General features: G+C 45.4%; 2 protein-coding genes across 4 annotated transcripts in view; both read left to right on the plus strand.

Moving 5' to 3' along the window:
- LOC129841847 (sushi, von Willebrand factor type A, EGF and pentraxin domain-containing protein 1-like) overlaps positions 1–8105 on the plus strand; it is a 42854-nt gene extending 34749 nt beyond the window's left edge. Inside the window, 6 exon segments of the mRNA XM_055910165.1 lie at positions 6033–6127; positions 6539–6612; positions 6961–7140; positions 7272–7368; positions 7370–7467; positions 7659–8105. Coding sequence (XP_055766140.1) covers positions 6033–6127; positions 6539–6612; positions 6961–7140; positions 7272–7368; positions 7370–7467; positions 7659–7741 — 627 coding nt within the window. The 3' untranslated portion in view covers positions 7742–8105.
- Positions 8106–8490: 385 nt separating this feature from the next.
- Positions 8491–18185, plus strand: LOC129841853 (zinc finger protein 865-like). 3 transcript variants are annotated; one of them, XM_055910174.1, is made up of 4 exons: positions 8491–8615; positions 11629–11785; positions 12714–14194; positions 16954–18185. In XM_055910174.1, the coding sequence occupies exons 2-4, from the start codon at positions 11647–11649 to the stop codon at positions 17302–17304; spliced, it is 1971 nt and encodes a 656-aa protein (XP_055766149.1). In that variant the 5' UTR covers positions 8491–8615; positions 11629–11646; the 3' UTR covers positions 17305–18185. The 3 variants fall into 3 exon arrangements, with proteins under 3 accessions (XP_055766149.1, XP_055766150.1, XP_055766148.1); XM_055910175.1 differs by lacking the exon at positions 8491–8615 and adding an exon at positions 8801–9376; XM_055910173.1 differs by lacking the exon at positions 8491–8615 and having other exon boundaries at positions 11693–14194.
- Positions 18186–18629: the final 444 nt, after the last annotated feature.

An 18629-nucleotide genomic window follows, 5' to 3' on the forward strand; every position in this document is an offset into this window, starting at 1 on the left:
TCACGCCCTGGCCTTAGTATTCTTTGTTTTCTTTATTATTTTAGTTAGGTCAGAGTGTGACATGGGGAATGTTTGTGTTTTGTCGGTTTTGGGTGGTTATATGGTAAAGGGGGTGTTGGGTGTAGTGTATGGGTTTGTGTTGAGTGAATGTGTCTAGCTGTGTCTATGGTTGAGTGTAGGTTCTAGGAAAGTCTATGGTTGCCTGAATTGGGTCTCAATTAGAGACAGCTGGTTATTGTTGTCTCTGATTGGGAGCCATATTTAAGGCAACCATAGGCTTTAACTGTTTGTGGGGAATTGTCTATGTCGAGGTTCTATGTTGCATGTGTTGCACTTAGTTCTTGTATAGCTTCACGTTCGTCATTTTGTTGTTTTGTTTGTTCTTCTTCAAATTAAAGAGAAGATGTATTTTGCACACGCTGCGCCTTGGTCCTCTCTCTCTCCCTTTGACGATCGTGACAGAATTCCCCACCAATCTACGACCAAGCGGCGTGTCAAGCGGCAACAGGATCCACCTACACAGGATTCATGGACATGGGAGGAGATACTGGATGGTAAGGGGCCTTGGGCACAACCGGGAGAATATCGCCTCCCTCGTGAAGAGCTGGAGGCAGCTAAAGCCGAGAGGAGGCGATTTGAGGAGGCAGCACGGAAGCAAGGCTGGAAGCCCGTGAGTACAACCTAAACATTTCTTGGGGGGGGGCCTTAAAGGGAGTGTGGCGAAGTCAGGTAGGAGACCTGCGCCTACTCCCTGTACTTACCGTGGAGAGCGAGAGTACTGGCAGACACCGTGTTACGCAGCAGAGCGCATGGTGTCTCCTGTACGTGTGCATAGCCCGGTTCGGTACATTCCAGCTCCACGTATCGGCCGGGCTAGACTGAGCGTTGAGCCGTATGTCATGAAGCCGGCCCAACGCATCTGGTCACCAGTGCGTCTCCTCGGGCCGGCTTACATGGCACCAGCCTTAAGCATGGTGTCCCCGGTTCGCCTACATAGCCCGGTGCGGGTTATTCCACCTCCCCGCACTGGTCGGGCGACGGGGAGCATACAACCAGGTAAGGTTGGGCAGGCTCAGTGCTCAAGGGAGCCAGTACGCATGCACGGTCTGGTATTTCCGGCGCCACCTCCCCGCCCCGACCCAGTACCACCAGTGCCTCCTCCACGCACTAGCCCTATGGTGCGTGTCTCCAGCCCTTTGCCACTGGTGCCTACACCACGCACCAAGCCTCCTGTGTGTTCCCAGAGTCCTGTGCGTCCTGTTGCTGCTCCCCGCACTAGCCCTGAGATGCGTGTCCCCAGCCCGGTACCACCAGTTCCGGCACCACGCACTAGGCCTAATGTGCGTCTCCAGGGTCCATTATGCCCTGTTCCTTCTCCCCGCACTAGCCTGAAGGTGCGTGTCCCCAGCCAGGTAACACCAGTTCCGGCACCACGCACCAGGCCTACAGTGCGCCTCAGCCGGCCAGAGTCTGCCGTCTGCACAGCGGGGCCTGAACTGCCCGTCTGCCAAGCGCCATCTGAGCCACCCATCTGCCAAGCGCCATCTGAGCCATCCGTCTACCCAGCGCCATCTGAGCCATCCGTCTACCCAGCGCCATCTGAGCCATCCGTCTACCCAGCGCCGTCTGAGCCATCCGTCTGCCCGAGCCGTCAGAGCCGCCCGTCTGTCCCGAGCCGTCAGAGCCGTTCGTCAGTCAGGAGCCGCTAGAGCCATTCGTCAGTCAGGATCTGCCAGAGCCGCCAACCAGACAGGATCTGCCAGAGCCGCCAACCAGACAGGATCTGCCAGAGCCGCCAACCAGACAGGATCTGCCAGAGCCGCCAGCCAGACATGAGCAGCCAGATCCGTCAGCCAGACATGAGCAGCCAGATCCGTCAGCCAGCCATGAGCAGCCAGATCCGTCAGCCAGCCATGAGCAGCCAGATCCGTCAGCCAGCCATGAGCAGCCAGATCCGTCAGCCAGCCATGAGCAGCCCGATCCGTCTGCCAGCCATGAGCAGCCAGATCCGTCCGCCAGCCATGAGCAGCCAGATCCGTCAGCCAACCATGAGCCATCCAGCCAGGATCCGTCCCTCAGTCCGGAGCTGCCGTCCCTCAGTCCGGAGCTGCCCCTTACCCTGGTGCTGCCCCTTACCCTGGTGCTGCCCCTTACCCTGGTGCTGCCCCTTACCCTGGTGCTGCCCCTTAGTCCGGTGCTGCCCCTTAGTCCGGTGCTGCCCCTTAGTCCGGTGCTGCCCCTTAGTCCGGTGCTGCCCCTTAGTCCGGTGCTGCCCCTTAGTCCGGTGCTGCCCCTTAGTCCGGTGCTGCCCTTTAGTCCGGTGCTGCCCTTTAGTCGGGTGCTGCCCCTTAGTCGGGGGCTGCCCCTTAGTCGGGTGCTGCCCCTTAGTCGGGTGCTGCCCCTTAGTCGGGTGCTGCCCCTTAGTCCGGTGCTGCCCCTTAGTCCGGTGCTGCCCCTTAATCCAGTGGGGTTAAGGTGGAGGGTGGCCATGTGGAGGAGGCTACGGAGGTGGGTAGTGACTGTGGTGGGGTGGGGACCACGACCAGTGCCGGAGCCGCCGCCGTGGAAGGGAGCCCACCCAGACCCTCCCCTAGACTTTGTGCTGGTGCACCCGGAGTTCGCACCTTAAGGGGGGGGTCATGTCACGCCCTGGCCTTAGTATTCTTTGTTTTCTTTATTCTTTTAGTTATGTCAGGGTGTGACATGGGGAATGTTTGTGTTTTGTCGGTTTTGGGTGGTTATATGGTAAAGGGGGTGTTGCGTGTAGTGTATGGGTTTGTGTTGAGTGAATGTGTCTAGCTGTGTCTATGGTTGAGTGTAGGTTCTAGGAAAGTCTATGGTTGCCTGAATTGGGTCTCAATTAGAGACAGCTGGTTATTGTTGTCTCTGATTGGGAGCCATATTTAAGGCAACCATAGGCTTTAGCTGTTTGTGGGGAATTGTCTATGTCGAGGTTCTGTGTTGCACTTAGTTCTTGTATAGCTTCACGTTCGTCATTTTGTTGTTTTGTTTGTTCTTCTTCAAATTAAAGAGAAGATGTATTTTGCACACGCTGCGCCTTGGTCCTCTCTCTCTCCCTTTGACGATCGTGACAGACCTTGTATAGACAGGTGTGTGCCTTTCCAAATCATGTCCAATCAATTGAATTTTCCAGAGGTGGCCTCCAGTCAAGTTGTAGAAATATCTCAAGGATGATTAATGGAAACAGGAGGCACCTGAGCTAAAGTTCCAGTCTCATAGCAAAGGGTTTGAATACTTATGTAATTAAGGTATTTCTGTTTTTTACTTTTAATAAAATAGCTAAAATGTCTAAACCTGTTTTCAATTTGTCATTATGGGGTATTGGGTGTAGATTGATGAGGAACACATTTAAAAAATTTGATTTTAAAATAAAACTAACGTAACAAAATGTGGAGAAAGTCAAAAACGCTGCTCTGTGTGTGTGTTTGTCTGTGTGTATGTTTGTCTGTGTGTGTATTTGTCTGTGTGTGTATTTGTCTGTGTGTGTATTTGTCTGTGTGTGTGTTTTTGTCTGTGTGTGTATTTGTCTGTGTGTGTATTTGTCTGTGTGTGTATTTGTCTGTGTGTGTGTGTGTTTGTCTGTGTGTGTGTTTGTCTGTGTTTGTCTGTGTTTGTCTGTGTTTGTGTGTGTGTGTTTGTGTGTGTGTGTGTGTGTGTGTGTTTGTCTGTGTGTGTGTTTGTCTGTTGTGTTCCTGTTTTTCTATGAATCCTATTATGCACATTAGTTACATGCTGATGTGTGTGTGTTTCTGTATGTGTGTAGGCTATGAATGGTATTATGCTCAACAACACATTGGCACCACCAGTGAATGACATACAGGGCCTTCAGAAAATTTTCACACCCCTTGACTTTTTCCACATTTTGTTGTGTTACAAAGCGGGATTAAAATAGATTTAATAGGTTTTTTTTCTGTCAACAATCTCTACACAAAATACTCTCTAATGTCTCAGTGGCAGAAACATGTTTTTTATTCATGAAAAATAATATATTTTGATTAGAGAAGTATATTCAACCCACTGAGTCAATACATGTTAGAATCACCTTTGGCAGCGATTGCAGCTGTGAGCTGTGAGTCTAATAGCTTTGCAAACCTTGATTGTACAATATTTGCCAATTATTATTTTTTAAATTCTTCAAGCTTTGTCAAGTTCATTGTTGATCATTGCTAGACATTTTCAAGCCGATTTAAGTCAAAACTGTAACTAGGTCACTTAGAAACATTCAATTTCATCTTATCTTAGTAAGTAACTCCAGTGGCCTTGCAGTTTATTGTCCTGCTGAAAGGGGGATTTGTCTCCCAGTATCTGTTGGAAAGCAGACTGAAACAGGTTCTCTTTTTACTTTGCCTGTGCTTAGCTCTATTCATTTTATTTTTATTCAAAAAACCTCCCTAGTCTTTGCCGATGACAAGTATACCCATAACATGATGCAGCCACCACTATGCTTGAAAATATGAAGACTGGTGCTCAGTGATGTGTTGTGTTGGATTTGCCCCAAACATATAATACAGTATTAATTCAGTGCCTTATTGCAAACAGGGTACATGTTTGGAATATTTTCATTCTGTACAGACTTCTTTTGTTTCACTCTGTCATTTAGATTAGTATTGTGGAGTAACTACAACGTTGTTGATCCATCCTCAGTTTTCTCCTATCACAGCCATTAAACTCTAACTGTATCATGACACAAGGTGAGACCCAGATGCAGACACAGGAGGCAGATGGTTGGAGTCATACAATGTTTAATAATCCAAAAGGAGTAGGCAAGAGAATGGTTGTAGACAGGCAAAAGGTCAAAACCAGATCAGAGTACAGGAGGTACAGAGTGGCAGACAGGCTCGTGGTCAAGTCAGGCAGAATGGTCAGGCAGGCGGGTACAGAGTCCAGAACAGGCAAGGGCCAAAACCGGGAGGACTAGAAAAAGGAGAATAGCAAAGGCAGGAGTACGGGAAAACCGCTGGTTGACTTGGAACATACAAGACGAACTGGCACAGAGAGACAGGAAACACAGGGATAAATACACTGGCACAGAGAGACAGGAAACACAGGGATAAATACACTGGCACAGAGAGACAGTAAACACAGGGATAAATACATTGGCACAGAGAGACAGGAAACACAGGGATAAATACACTGGGGAAAACAAGCGACATCTGGAGGGGGTGGAGACAATTAGGAGGACAGGTAAAGCTGATCAGGGTGTGACAAACTGTTTTAAAGTCACCATTGGCCCCATGGTGAAATCCCTGAGCGGTTTCCTTCCTCTCTGGCAACTGAGGAAGGACGCCTGTATCTTTGTAGTGACTGATTTTATTTATACACCATCCAAAGTGTAATTAATAACTTCACCATGCTCAAAGGGATATTCAAAATCTGCTTCTTTTTTTTACCCATCGACCTTTGCAAGGCATTGGAAAACCTCCATAGTCTTTGGGGTTGAATCTGTGTTTGAAATTCACTGCTCGACTGAGGGACCTTACAGATAATTGTATGTGTGGGGTACAGAGATGAGGTAGTCCTTCAAAAATAATGTTAATAAACACCATTATTCCACACAAAGTTAGTCCATGCAATTTATTATGTGACTTGTTAAGCAAATGTTTATTCCTGAAGTTATTTAGGCTTTCCGTAACAAAGGGGTTGAATACTTATTGACTCAAGACATTTCAGCTTTGAATTTTTCATTAATTAGCAAAAATGTATAAAAACATAATTCCACATTATGGGATGACACAAAATCTAAATTTAATCAATTTTAAATTCAGGCTGTAACACAACAACATGTGGAAAAAGTCAAGCGGTGTGAATACTTTCTGAAGGCACTGCAAAATATCATCAGCACCCTGTGTGTGTGTGTGAATCAGTTGAACAGAATGTACAAATGTGTTTTGTTACAGATGTGCTTCTCACTTTCCCTCCCCCTCTCTCTTTCCCTTCTCCCTCTCTCTTCCCTCCTCCCTCCCTCATGTGCATCTACGTCTGCCCCCTCTGTAGCCCCCACCTCCCCTCAGGTCTCATGTCCTTTACCTGAGGAGGTGACCGACACCTTCAGCATCGATGGATCTGCAGTCGCTGGAACAACCATCCGCTACACCTGTCTGTCTGGGTGAGAGAGGGAGGGTGAGGGAGGGTGTAAGAGAGAGGGAGGGTGTAAGAGAGAGGGAGAGACAGGACGAGAGGTTTGAGACAGAGAGAGATGAAAGACAGATGGGTGGTAAGGGGTGGAAGTGGAGGAACTTCATTATGTAGAGACTGGGCTGTCTACAATACTGTAGTTAACTAGGCCATTAATATGCTTTTTACTGACTCACATCTAATAATGTATCACATCCCAATGCATATGTCAGTTGGAATCATGTATTGTATGCAAAATACACACTTTCTGAAACAGAGCCCACAGAGAGGTGAACATTTAACCCCTGCTACACCGCTTAGTGTATTACCAGTCAATTAGTCATATAACCACCCCCCCTCTCTCTGTCTCTCTCCCTCTCCCCCTCCCCCCTTCTCTCTCCAGGGAGCTGGTGGGAAACAGTGAGAATCTCTGTAATATTGATCAGACCTGGCAGTACCCTCACCCCATCTGTCAAAGTACGTGTGTGTGTTTTATAATATATAGTGTTTGATAGAGAGAGAGAGCAAGCAGAGGGAGAGCATCAGAGCCATGGAATTTGATGGTTGGCGTGTGGGTGGATGGATTGGGCCTTTTGAGTGTGAGTGTGTGTATGTGTGTTTGTGTATTTTGCGGAGGAGGTTATTGTACTCTGCACTTGAAATCGTTCTACTTTGTGTGTGTGTCTTTTTATGTGTGAGAGAGACTGTAATGTGTGTTATGAGTTAGGTGTTATGTTTCATAATGCTTTACTGCCACCTTTTGGCCTAAACAGAGAATAACATATCTTGCCAATTCATATACAGTGACCCTCTCTCCTGTTCAAGGGGTGTGGTGCCCGCTCCCCCAGGAGGTGAACCAGGGGTACCTGGTGGCGGTACAGAGGACTGTGTATGTTGTGGGCGATGCCATCTATTACCTCTGTAAGAAGAACCACCTGCTGGATGGACCCAACCGGGTCACCTGCCAGCCCAACGGCACCTGGAGCGCAGTGCCCTACTGCAGAGGTGAGTCCTAACTGATACACCAAGGGCCCACTGTGTATGTGTGCATGTATGTGTGAGAGACAGAGAGAGTGTAGGTAGAATATTGACCTTTCTTCTTTATTTGTTCTTCATCCTGTACTTCCTGCTCTTAGCGCGCTGTCCAATCCCAGCGGAGCGGACCCGTGTTCTGATTGGTGGGCTGAAGCGTTGGCCCTATGACGTGACAGACTCGGTGGTTCCCCACGGGGAGTGTGACGTTCTACTGTAAACACTCCAGGTAGCAGTGCAGCTTCCCCTACACACAGACCTGTTTCGACAGCAGGCTCAACCCCTCCTTCTGCTACCTGGGTGAGTTGGGACCACAGAACTGGTGCTCTGTCTAACATGATCTATGGAAAACCCCTTGGTGCCTTACTAGTCCCTCTATGTGACTGTTCAGTGTGCAGGAGACCTCAGTGTTCAGTCAGAGACAGTATGTGCTTATATATTGTCTTCATTTGATGTAACATGTCTATCACCTCCCTCCTTCTGTGTCCCAGAACCCACCTGGCTGCAGTACAAACTGTTCCCTCATCGGCTGGTGTCGGAGATCGAGGCCTGCTCTCTTGTAGACCTGGACTAATACCCCAACACTCCCATCTCTATCTCTTGTCCCCCACTCTCTCAGCCTCTACCAATGATAGGCTCTACATGTCTTAATAATAGCTGTGTTAATGATAATACATGCATTAATACAGAAGTAAAACGTATTCATAACTCATATAGTTCAAATGTTCACTTCATGTGTTGTTACCGTGTGACTCTGACTCCTCCCACTGCGGGATCTGACTGACCTGACGTGTTGTTTTGTTTTAACATAGTGTGTTCCTGCCCCAAGCTGGCCCTCAGGATACTCCTCCTCCTTATGTTGTTGACACACCAAGCCCTGAGGCTTGGAAGTTCTATTGATGTGACGGTTTTGAAATAAAAACAACGTTTTGCTGTGATGTGATGAATGTGATATTTCATGTAATTGAAATAGAGATGAACACTTGATTCTCACAACAATTAGGACACCCTGATATCTCTCTCTCTCGCTCCCACACGAGCACACACACACACACACACACACACACACACACACACACACACACATCTTTTGCATTTTCTAAGGTTACATGCCCTTGGATTAAATGGTGATCTGATCTGATCTCATACCATATACAGTAGCTGCCCACTGTTTACTCAACATGGATTGAGTCTAGTCGGACCCAGAATTGTCCTTGCTATCGGGATCCTTGAGACCTCTCTACCCCATTAAAGTTTACATTTGGTTAAGGTTATGGAATGGGTAGGGGTTAAAGTTAGGACGGCCCAAGGATCCCGGATAGCATTAACCGAAGCCGAATGCTGCGACGCCATGAGCTCCCACCTCTCTCTGCTCGCGCAGCAATCTCCACTTCTAACTAGTCCGCCTCTCATTCATATTTGGTCCTCCGGAAGTATCCCCAGCTCGGGTAAGCCAGTGTCTATGCAGCTAGTGATTTATGGGTGGAGTATGTCGTTTATTATCCAGTTTTAAATGTATGGACAGTATACCGGACGCATCCCACATCTGTTATATTGACAAGTGTATGTCCAGACAATTAAGTTAGTGAAATAAATTACAATATGCCGGTAAAGTTTCCTACATCGCTTTTTCTGCCAGCTGTGGGGCTGCGCTCCCTATAGGGCTCGAACCCTCGACTTGTAAAATGGCTGGTTGTGGGTCCATAGACAGCAAGGGCAGTTATTACGGCAAAAATATCAACATAATTTAGACAAATACCTTGGCGTCATTTAAAATAAGAGAGCCGAATATATTACATTAAATGCAGTTAGCAAACATTGTCCCAGGTTCGAGTGTCGTGTCCATTGATGTGCAGTACATCTACAGATATGAAACAGGGTTTGGCTATTCGGACCTCGGACTGCGCGCAATGGCGTCTCCCATGAACAGCGACACTTTTAATTCCAACATAAATACAATACAAGGATGGATAAGGGTTCAAATGGAGGAAAACAAATATGATGTCGACCCAAACCCGTTGCCAAATATTTAACGAATGTCTTATTTTGTATTAGACTATGGCAGACAAATGAAATTCTGAAATCGAAAGAAAAAATGGGCTTTACACCGGATAATATGATTTCGCTGACATCATGCTCTCTTGAACCCTCCACTGCAGACTGTCGCGTTCATGCCATGTGGTATATTGGCGACGTTGTTTAGAGCCCGGTAAGCAAATTATATAAACCCAGTGAAGTCCATAATAACAGCAAATGTAATGCAAACATGTGCGTAATTTACGCATGCTGCGTTACATTTTTAAGATTGACAATCATAGCAATTAAGCATATCAGGTAATCACCGATTGTAGAGCATGAGACCACACGCTGTAGCCGTTAAAACAAATCTCGCCTCAAGTTATTGAGATAATAGCAGGAATTGGAACCGGTTTGAATGATGATAATGTTGTTGATGATGACGATCATTGATGATGATGGTGACAATGTAATGGTGATAATGACGAGGTGGAAGGTGGCGGTGGGGATGTTATGAAGGTGATAGGGATGATTTAACCTAAAGTGCCTTCAGAAAGTATTCATACCCCTGGACTTTTTACACATTTTGTTGTGTTACAAATTGCGATTAAAATGGTTTTAATTGTCAGTTCCCCCCCCAACAATCTACACAAAATACTCTGTAATGGCAAAGTGGAAGAAAAATTCAAACATGTTTTTAAATATATTTTTAAACAAATTAATGAAAAATAAAACACAAAAATATCTTGATTAAAAAGTATTCAACCCCCTGAGTCAATACATGTTAAAATCACCTTTGGCAGCGATTACAGCTGTGAGTCTAACTGGGTAAGTCTCTAAGAGCTTTGCATACCTGGATTGTGCAACATTTGCCCATTATTCTTTTCAAAATTCTTTTAACTCTGTCAAATTGGTTGTTGATCATTGCTAGAGAACCATTTTCAGAGCTTGCCATAGATTTTCAAGCATATTTAAGCCAACACTGTAACTCGAACACTCAGGAACATTCACTGTCTTCTTGGTAAGCAACTCCAGTGTAGATTTGGCCTTGTGTTTTAGGTTATTGTCCTGTTGAAAGGTGAATTCAAATCCCAGTGTCTGGTGGAAAGCAGACTGAACCAGGTTTTCCTCTAGTATTTTGTCTGTAGCTTTTTTATCCTGAAAAACTCAGCAGTCCTTAACGATTACAAGCATACCCATAACATGATGCAGCCACCACTATGTTTGAAAATATGGAGAGTGGTACTCAGTAATGTGTGTTGTATTGGATTTGCCCCAAACACAACACGTTGTATGCAAGACAAAAAGTGAATTGCACATTTTTTGCAGTATTACCAGGTTTCATGTTTTGGAATATTTGTATTCTGTACAGGCTTCCTTCTTTTAACTCTGTCAATTAGATTAGTATTGTCGAGTAGCTACAATGTTGTTGATCCATCCTCAGTTTTCCCCTATCACAGCCATTCAACCCTGTAACTGTTAAAGTCACCATTGGCCTCATGGTGAAATCTCCGGCAACTCAGATAGGAAGGACACCTGTATCTTTGTAGTGACTGAGTGTATTGATACACCATGATACACCGTAATTAATATTCAACCCCCTGAGTCAATACATGTTAAAATCACCTTTGGCACCTTCACCATGCTCAAAGGGATTTTTTTTTACCCATTTACCAATAGATGCCCTTCTTTGCGAGGCATTGGAAAACTTCCCTGGTATTTGTGGTTGAATCTGTGTTTGAAATTCACTGCTCGACTGAGGGACCTTAGAGATAATTGGGGTACAGAGATGAGGTAATCATTTATGTTAAAAAATATTATAGCACAGAGATTGAGTCCATGCAATTTATTATGTGACCTGTTAAGCAATATTTTACTCCTGGCTTTATTTAGGCTTGCCATAACAAAGTGATTGAATACTTATTGACTCAAGACATTTCAGCTTTTAATTTTTAATGAATTTGTAAAAATGTTGAAAAACATAATTCCACTTGGACATTATGGGGTATTGTGTGGTAGGCCGGTGACAAAAATATCTCAATTTAACCCATTTTCAATTCAGGTTTTAACACAACAAAATGCGGAACAGGTCAAAGGGTGTGAATACTTCCTGAAGGCCCTGTTTTTGTAGTAAAACAAGAATAGGAGTTTAAGAAATTCATAATAGCCTATTTAGTCTACGTGAATAGTTTGAGTCTAGGCATATTTCATTATGCACAATGAAATAACAAGTAAAATATTCTAACAACACGATACTAATTTAATCAACTTCCTAATTTTGCTGCTCTGATATCCTGTGAAATAGCATAAAGACACCTGGGCACCTCAGGACATCTTCCTTATCAATGAAGCCTATAGTCATTTGATTGACAAGTCCTCTTATTATTTGATTGTGATAATTAATCTCTTGTTAAGATGATAAAATATTGAATCCCCATTTTACAGATTCAGGCATGTTCCAAAATGGATTCTCAACAGACAGGGGTTCTGACCAATGGTGGCTCAGATAACAGGAGTGTCGGCCAATCCTTGAAGAGATCGGGGACTGTGCCAGAGATCCATGAGGAGCCAGTGGACTCCTTGATCTTATCCTGCCCACCAGGTAACCTCCAATAATGCTCCCTTAAACAGTACAGGTGTCGAATCAAAACCTTTTTAGGCCAAACGAGGGGGGGCTGGGAGAGCGCCCTGCGGGCTCAACCAACCAATCACAGTCAAGAGTGGACTTCCTGGTGTGTGCGATCAACCAATCAGAGTTAAATCAGATGTTCCTGGATTGTGCAACAGGCCAATCACAGACTCTGCAGCTCTCAGCTCTACCAAAGACGTGCCTCCCTCTGATTCTAAAGGGAGTAGGTTAGAAGCCAGAGCTGTTTGGTCTGGGACCAGTTGAAATGCCCTGACCTCCACTACTGTGACTGGTACGGGTCAGATGGAGGATGTGTGTGTTGAAGAGATAGAACACACTGAGGAGCCTCTCTACAGGATGGAAACAGAAGAGAGGGATCAGAGGAGAGATGGAGAGAAGGATGTTACACAAGACAGGAATGGTAGTCCCATTGTCCCTGAAACGCCTCTCATGGCCGACACAGCCAAGGCAGAGAGGGATGGAGGGATAAGGGGTGAGAAAGAAAGGAACGATAGAGAGGATGAGAGAGTGATCCCTCTTTTCCTACCCCCTAGTCAATGTCATGGTGGAAAAGAGAGACCAGGAGAGGATAGAGTAGAGAGAGCGGAGGCAGGGAAAGGAGTTTGGGGGAGAAGAGAGGAAGAGGAGGGAGAAGTGTTGGATCTGAGCTTCCCTAAAAAGAGAGAGATTAAGGAGAGGAGCCTTTGGCATGAGAGCTCACTGCTTATGGAGGTAGATGAGGTAGATGGGGATGGAGATAGGGACATAGTAGAGGAAGATGATGGTGATGATGATGAAGAGGATTCTATATTGAGAATGGATGGAGCTGACATTTTTGGGGGACCTCTCTTGTATCCCTTGTTCTTCTCTACCTCCGTGTTCACCTCCCTCTCTTCCATAGACTCTGAAAGTGAAGGTCTTCTCCTGATAGATGACCAGGGCATTCCATACACACTCACCCCCGAGGGGCACAAAGTGCCCCAAATGAACTCTTCCAGGCCAGACACCCCCCCCTCAAGCCAGCCAAAGGTGCAGTCCAGCTCATTGGAGGTAGAGGATGACAGGTCGTCTCATATAACCACAGCAGGGGTCACTTACCTCAGCCAAAGTTTAGTAAAAACTCCACACACACACAAGGAAAACATATGTCCCGCTCCTATTACGTCTATGAAACCCTCACAGAAGTCAGAACTTCTAAAAAATACAGAACACTCAAAGAACCCAGAACTCTCACAGAATGCGGAACCCCCTAAGGTTCTAGATTCAGGTGTGAAATCTGTTAGTGAGGCTAGTGCTGCTGTTTCCCAACCCTCTGGTTCTGCTGTACACCTCCAACCCCCTCAGCCTATCCAGATCCTGACTAACCCCTCCTCCAACACCCCCATCCTCCTCTTCCCCTCCTCCACCCAGCTCTCCTCCATTCCCCTAACCAAGACTGATGCCAACCCAGGCCTCCTGGCCTTCTCTCTCCCCTTCTCCCTCACCCAGAACGCTCCCAGTGCCTCCACCTCTATGTTCCTTCTCCTCTCCTCCTCCTCCACCTCTTCCTCCGGTCAGTCTTTCTCTACCTCCACCCCCATTGCTCTCATTGACCCCTCCACCGGTCAGCTCTCCCAAATCACTGCCTCCTCTTCATCCCCTCTTTCTCTCTCTCTCTCTTCTGGTCAGCTCGCCACATCAGTGTCATCCCTCCCTGCCAATCCCTCCCACCCAGTTATTAGATCGACACCCAACAACTCCCCTACCATCCTATCAAGAGAGAGTCCCATCGTTAACCCTCCCGCCCCCCTGACCTCCCCCTCTGTGGTCTCCTGCATTCCCTCCAAGCAGCCCAGTGCTGATGGCAGTTCTAAAGCAGTTCTACTCAGCTCACCTCCTCACAAACACACTGAACCAAACTGTTGTGACCCCAACACCAATCATCAGTCACTATCTACTGAAGAAACCCAAATGGAGTCTGTCCCAAATGGGTCATCTCCTATTAAAGCCCCTCCCCTTACACACCCGCAATCCCCTTCTCTGTCCTTTGACTTCAGTTTGGAGGCATCTGACCAATCAAAAGCCCCAGAGTCAAAGCACACCTCCCTCCCATGGGACGACCATCTCTACTTCTCCTCCGCCACCGCTCCTCCCTCCCCTCCCCTTGCCCCCATCTTCCCGTCCAGCGGACCCAGGAACCTGAACCCGCTGGACCCTCTGGACCCCCTGTCCCCAGCCTCTTCTCCCTCCTCTGGGCCACGAAGGGTACTCTACTGCCCTCTCTGCCCCAGGATCTTCTACTACCTGTCTGACCTGGAGCGTCACTCCATCACCCACTCTCAGAACAAACCCCATGTCTGCCTGCAGTGTGGCAAGGCCTTCAAACGCTCCAGCCATTTGCAGGTGAGCTCAGTTGTTCATAAATGTTTGACTTGTGGTGTGGTGATTTGGTGGGCTCATGATGACATATTGTTTTCAAATCAAATCAAATGTAATTTGTCACATGCACCGAATACAACAGGTGTAGACCTTACAGTGAAATGCTTACTTACAAGCCCCTAACCAACAATGCAGTTTAAAAAAATACAAAAAATAAACAAGAAATAAAATAAGAAATAAAAGTAACAAATAATTCAAGAGCAGCAGTAAAATAAGGGGGTACCGGGACAGAGGTAATTGAGGTAATATGTACATGTAGGTGGAGTTATTAAAGTGACTATGCATAGATAATAACAGAGAGTAGCAGCAGTGTAAAAGAGGGGGGGCAATGCAAATAGTCTGGATATCCATTTGATTAGATGTTCAGGAGTCTTATGGCTTGGGGGTAAAAACTGTTTAGAAGCCACTTTGACCTACACTTGGTGCTCCAGTACCACTTGCCATGTGGTAGCAGAGAGAACAGTCTATGACTGGGGTGGCTGGAGTCTTTGACAATTTTTAGGGCCTTCCTCTGACACTGCCCGGTATAGAGGTCCTGGATGGCAGGAAGCTTGGCCCCAGTGATGTACTGGGCCGAACACACTACCCGCTGTAGTGCCTTGCGGTCGGAGGCCGAACAGTTGCCATACCAGGCAGTGATGCAACCAGTCAGGATGCTCTCGATGGTGCAGCTGTAGAGCCTTTTGAGGATCTGAGGACCCATGCCAAATCTTTTCAGTCTCCTGAGGGGGAATAAGCATTGTCGTGCCCTCTTCACAACTGTCTTGGTGTTTTTACCATGATAGTTTGTTGGTGATGTGGATTAGAGGTCGACCGATTAATCGGAATTCTCGGGGGATCCAATCTTGCAACCTTACAGTTAACTAGTCCAATGCTCTAACACCTGATTACATTGCACTCCACGAGGAGCCTGCCTGTTAAGCGAATGCAGTAAGCTAAGGTAAATTGCTAGCTATTATTAAACTTATCTTATAAAAAACAATCAATCAATGACTGTCATTGCTCCAATGTGTACTTAACCATAAACATCAATGCCTTTCTTAAAATCAATACACAAGTATATATTTTTAAACCTGCATATTTAGCTAAAATAAATCCAGGTTAGCAGGCAATATTAACCAGGTGAAATTGTGTCATTTCTCTTGCGTTCATTGCACACAGATTCAGTGTATATGCAACAGTTTGGGCCGCCTGGCTCAATGCGAACTAATTTGCCAGAATTTTATGACAACATCGAAGGTTGTGCAATGTAACAGGAATATTTATACTCATGGATGCCACCCGTTAGATAAAATACGGAACGGAATAAACGTTTTGTTTTCAAGGTTATAGTTTCCGGATTAGTCAAAGGTATATGGTTTAGAGAGAAATAGTCGATGCGTTATAATTCCTGTAATAACTTGCGGCTGAACTTGAAAGGGGTTCCTTCGTTATTTTACCGTTCATGTCTTCCATAGAGAATGTCTTGATCTACTTCAAATAAGGTCTGTGTTTCGCGGAGGAGCAGACTGACAGGGGACCATGCAGACAAGCTCTGCTTTCTGCACTACAACCCAAAACTTCTTAACTGGGAATATTGAAGACCCATGAAAGCTGGTGGTTCGTTTTAACATATGTTCTCATGTTATTTGAGACTAAATTGATTTTATTTATGTATTATATTAAGTTAAAATAAAAGTGTTCATTGTTCATTCAGTATTGTTGCAATTGTCATTATTACAAAAATGTGTGTGTGTGTATGATATATATATATATATATATATATATATATATATATATATATATATATATAAAAATACATATTATATATTTTTTTTAATCGGCCGATAATCAGTATCGGTATCGGCGTTGAAAAATCATAATCGGTCGACCTCTAATGTGGATACCAAGGAACTTGAAGCTCTCAACCAGCTCCACTACAGACCGTCGATGAGAATGGAGGCGTGCTCGGTCCTCCTTTTCCTGTAGTCCACAATCATCTCCTTTGACTTGATCACGTTGAAGGAGAGGTTGTTGTCCTGGCACCACACGGCCAGGTCTCTGACCTCCTCCCTATAGGCTGTCTCGTTGTTGTTGGTGATCAGGCCTACCACTGTTGTGTCATCGGCAAACTTAATGATGGTGTTGGAGTTGTGCCTGGCCGTGCAGTCATGAGTGAACAGGGAGTACAGGAGGGGACTGAGCACGCACCCCTGAAGGGCACCTGTGTTGAGGATCAGTGTGGCGTTTTGTGATGTTACCTACCCTCACCACCTGGGGGCGGCCCGTCAGGATGTCCAGGATCCAGTTGCAGAGGGAGGTGTTTAGTACCAGGGTCCTTAGCTTAGTGATGAGCTTTGAGGGCACTATGGTGTTGAACGCTGAGCTGTAGTAAATGAATAGCATTCTCAAATAGGTGTTCCTTTTGTCCATGTGGGAAAGGGCAGTGTTGAGTGCAAACGAGATTGGATCTGTGGATCTGTTAGGGTGGTATGCAAATTGGAGTGGGTCTAGGGTTTCTGGGATAATGGTGTTGATGTGAGCCATGACCAGCCTTTCAAAGCACTTCATAGCTACAGACATTATCTGTTTTGATTGTGTATGAAGTGGAACTAGGTCAGATTTCAGATTTCATCTTGTAATGACTGCTATGTAATAAGTAGATATAAACATATCATAATATATGAACATGAATGTATAGTATTATCTAACAAACGTGACCCTCGTCCTTTGACACTGAACAGAGACACAAGCACATTCACACGGGCGAGAGGAACTTTGTGTGCCCCATCTGCTCCAAGCGTTTCAGGGAGGCGGGCGAGCTGCAGCGCCATCAGAGGGTACACACAGGAGAGAAGCCCTACCAGTGCCCGCTGTGCCACACACGCTTCGCCGAGCGCAACACCCTGCGTCGACACACCAGACGCAAACACCCTTACCACCAGGCAGCTATGGCGATGCTGTCCGAGAGAGGAGCAGGGGGAGGAGGAAGAGAAGGAGGGGATGAAGATGAGGGCACAGAAGAGTGGTATAGTTCCACTGTGTCCAACTTGGACAACTCTGACTCTGAACCAGATTCTGAGGTCATTTCCTGAGGCTGATCCTCTTGAATAAAGGAAAGGAGGAGGAGAAGGCGAAGGAGGAGAAGGCGAAGGAGGAGGAGGAGGAGAAGGAGGAGGAGGAGAGCAAAGGTGGTGTAGCTTCACTGTGTTCAACTTGGACAACTCCGACACTGAAAGGGATTGAAAATTACCGAAAGTACCCGAATGGTACTTTCCAATGAGGACATTGGTTATATTTATTTATTAATTTCTCTTGAATGTATTTTATTTCCATTCTGAAAATGATCACTGATCTCATAAATCATTTCCAATCAAGTATTCCTTTGATTTTCGTTGTTTCAACAACTATAGGGCGGGAAATGTAAATGGACATTCTAAAAAGATCACCCTTTGACATTCTGCTATAACAATACTTTTGCACTACCAAAGTACAAACAATTATGTTGTAAAAAGCGCTGTCACAATGTTTTATTGTAAAATTGTTCTTTATTACTATATTTTTTCTTCTCTTGTGGGAGCTGTAATTATTATTGAGTGAGATTATTTAACTTTCTTACTATTAAAGACACTGTCGTTTGCACTTTTGAAAAGTGGATTTTGTGTTCAAATTTGAGAACCCATAGCCTCCAATTTGTCCTTTTTACATTGTTTTTACATTGTGATTTCTGCTGCTTATGCCTTCAAAACAAGGTGCACTAATTTGTTAAATGCATAGAAAAGAATTCTGACCAATGTTTTGTTGTTGCTGATTGCACCACTGATGCAATTGAAGCTTATGATAAATGCTAATCATGTTAACTTATTTCAGTTCAACCTCCCTGTGTGTGTACAGTGCCTTCAGAAAGTGTTCATACACCATGAGTTATTCCACATGTTGTTGTGTTACAGCCTGAATTAAACATGTATTTAACAGATTCTTTTCTCCTACACACAATACCCCATAATGACAAAGTGAAAACATGTTTTGAGAAATGTTTGCAAATGTATTGAAAATGAAAAACATAAATATCTAATTTACGTAAGTATTCACACACCTGAGTTAATACATGTTGGAATTTATTTATTTTTTATTTTATTTTATCGTTATTTTACCAGGTAAGTTGACTGAGAACACATTCTCATTTGCAGCAATGACCTGGGGAATAGTTACAGGGGAGAGGAGGGGGATGAATGAGCCAATTGTAAACTGGGGATTATTAGGTGACCATGATGGTTTGAGGGCCAGATTGGGAATTTAGCCAGGACACCGGGGTTAACACCCCTACTCTTACGATAAGTGCCATGGGATCTTTTAATGACCTCAGAGAGTCAGGACACCCGTTTAACGTCCCATCCGAAAGACGGCACCCTACACAGGG

This window comes from Salvelinus fontinalis, unplaced genomic scaffold (assembly GCF_029448725.1).
Source record: "Salvelinus fontinalis isolate EN_2023a unplaced genomic scaffold, ASM2944872v1 scaffold_0002, whole genome shotgun sequence".
NCBI lineage: Eukaryota > Metazoa > Chordata > Actinopteri > Salmoniformes > Salmonidae > Salvelinus > Salvelinus fontinalis.

Excerpts from the sequence above, each read along its gene's own strand:
- LOC129841853 (XM_055910173.1), top strand. The coding sequence starts at position 12,116 with ATGGAGGATGTGTGTGTTGAAGAGATAGAACACACTGAGGAGCCTCTC. Across the intron at positions 14,195-16,953 it reads AACGCTCCAGCCATTTGCAG|AGACACAAGCACATTCACAC; the intron begins GTGAGCTCAGTT and ends GACACTGAACAG.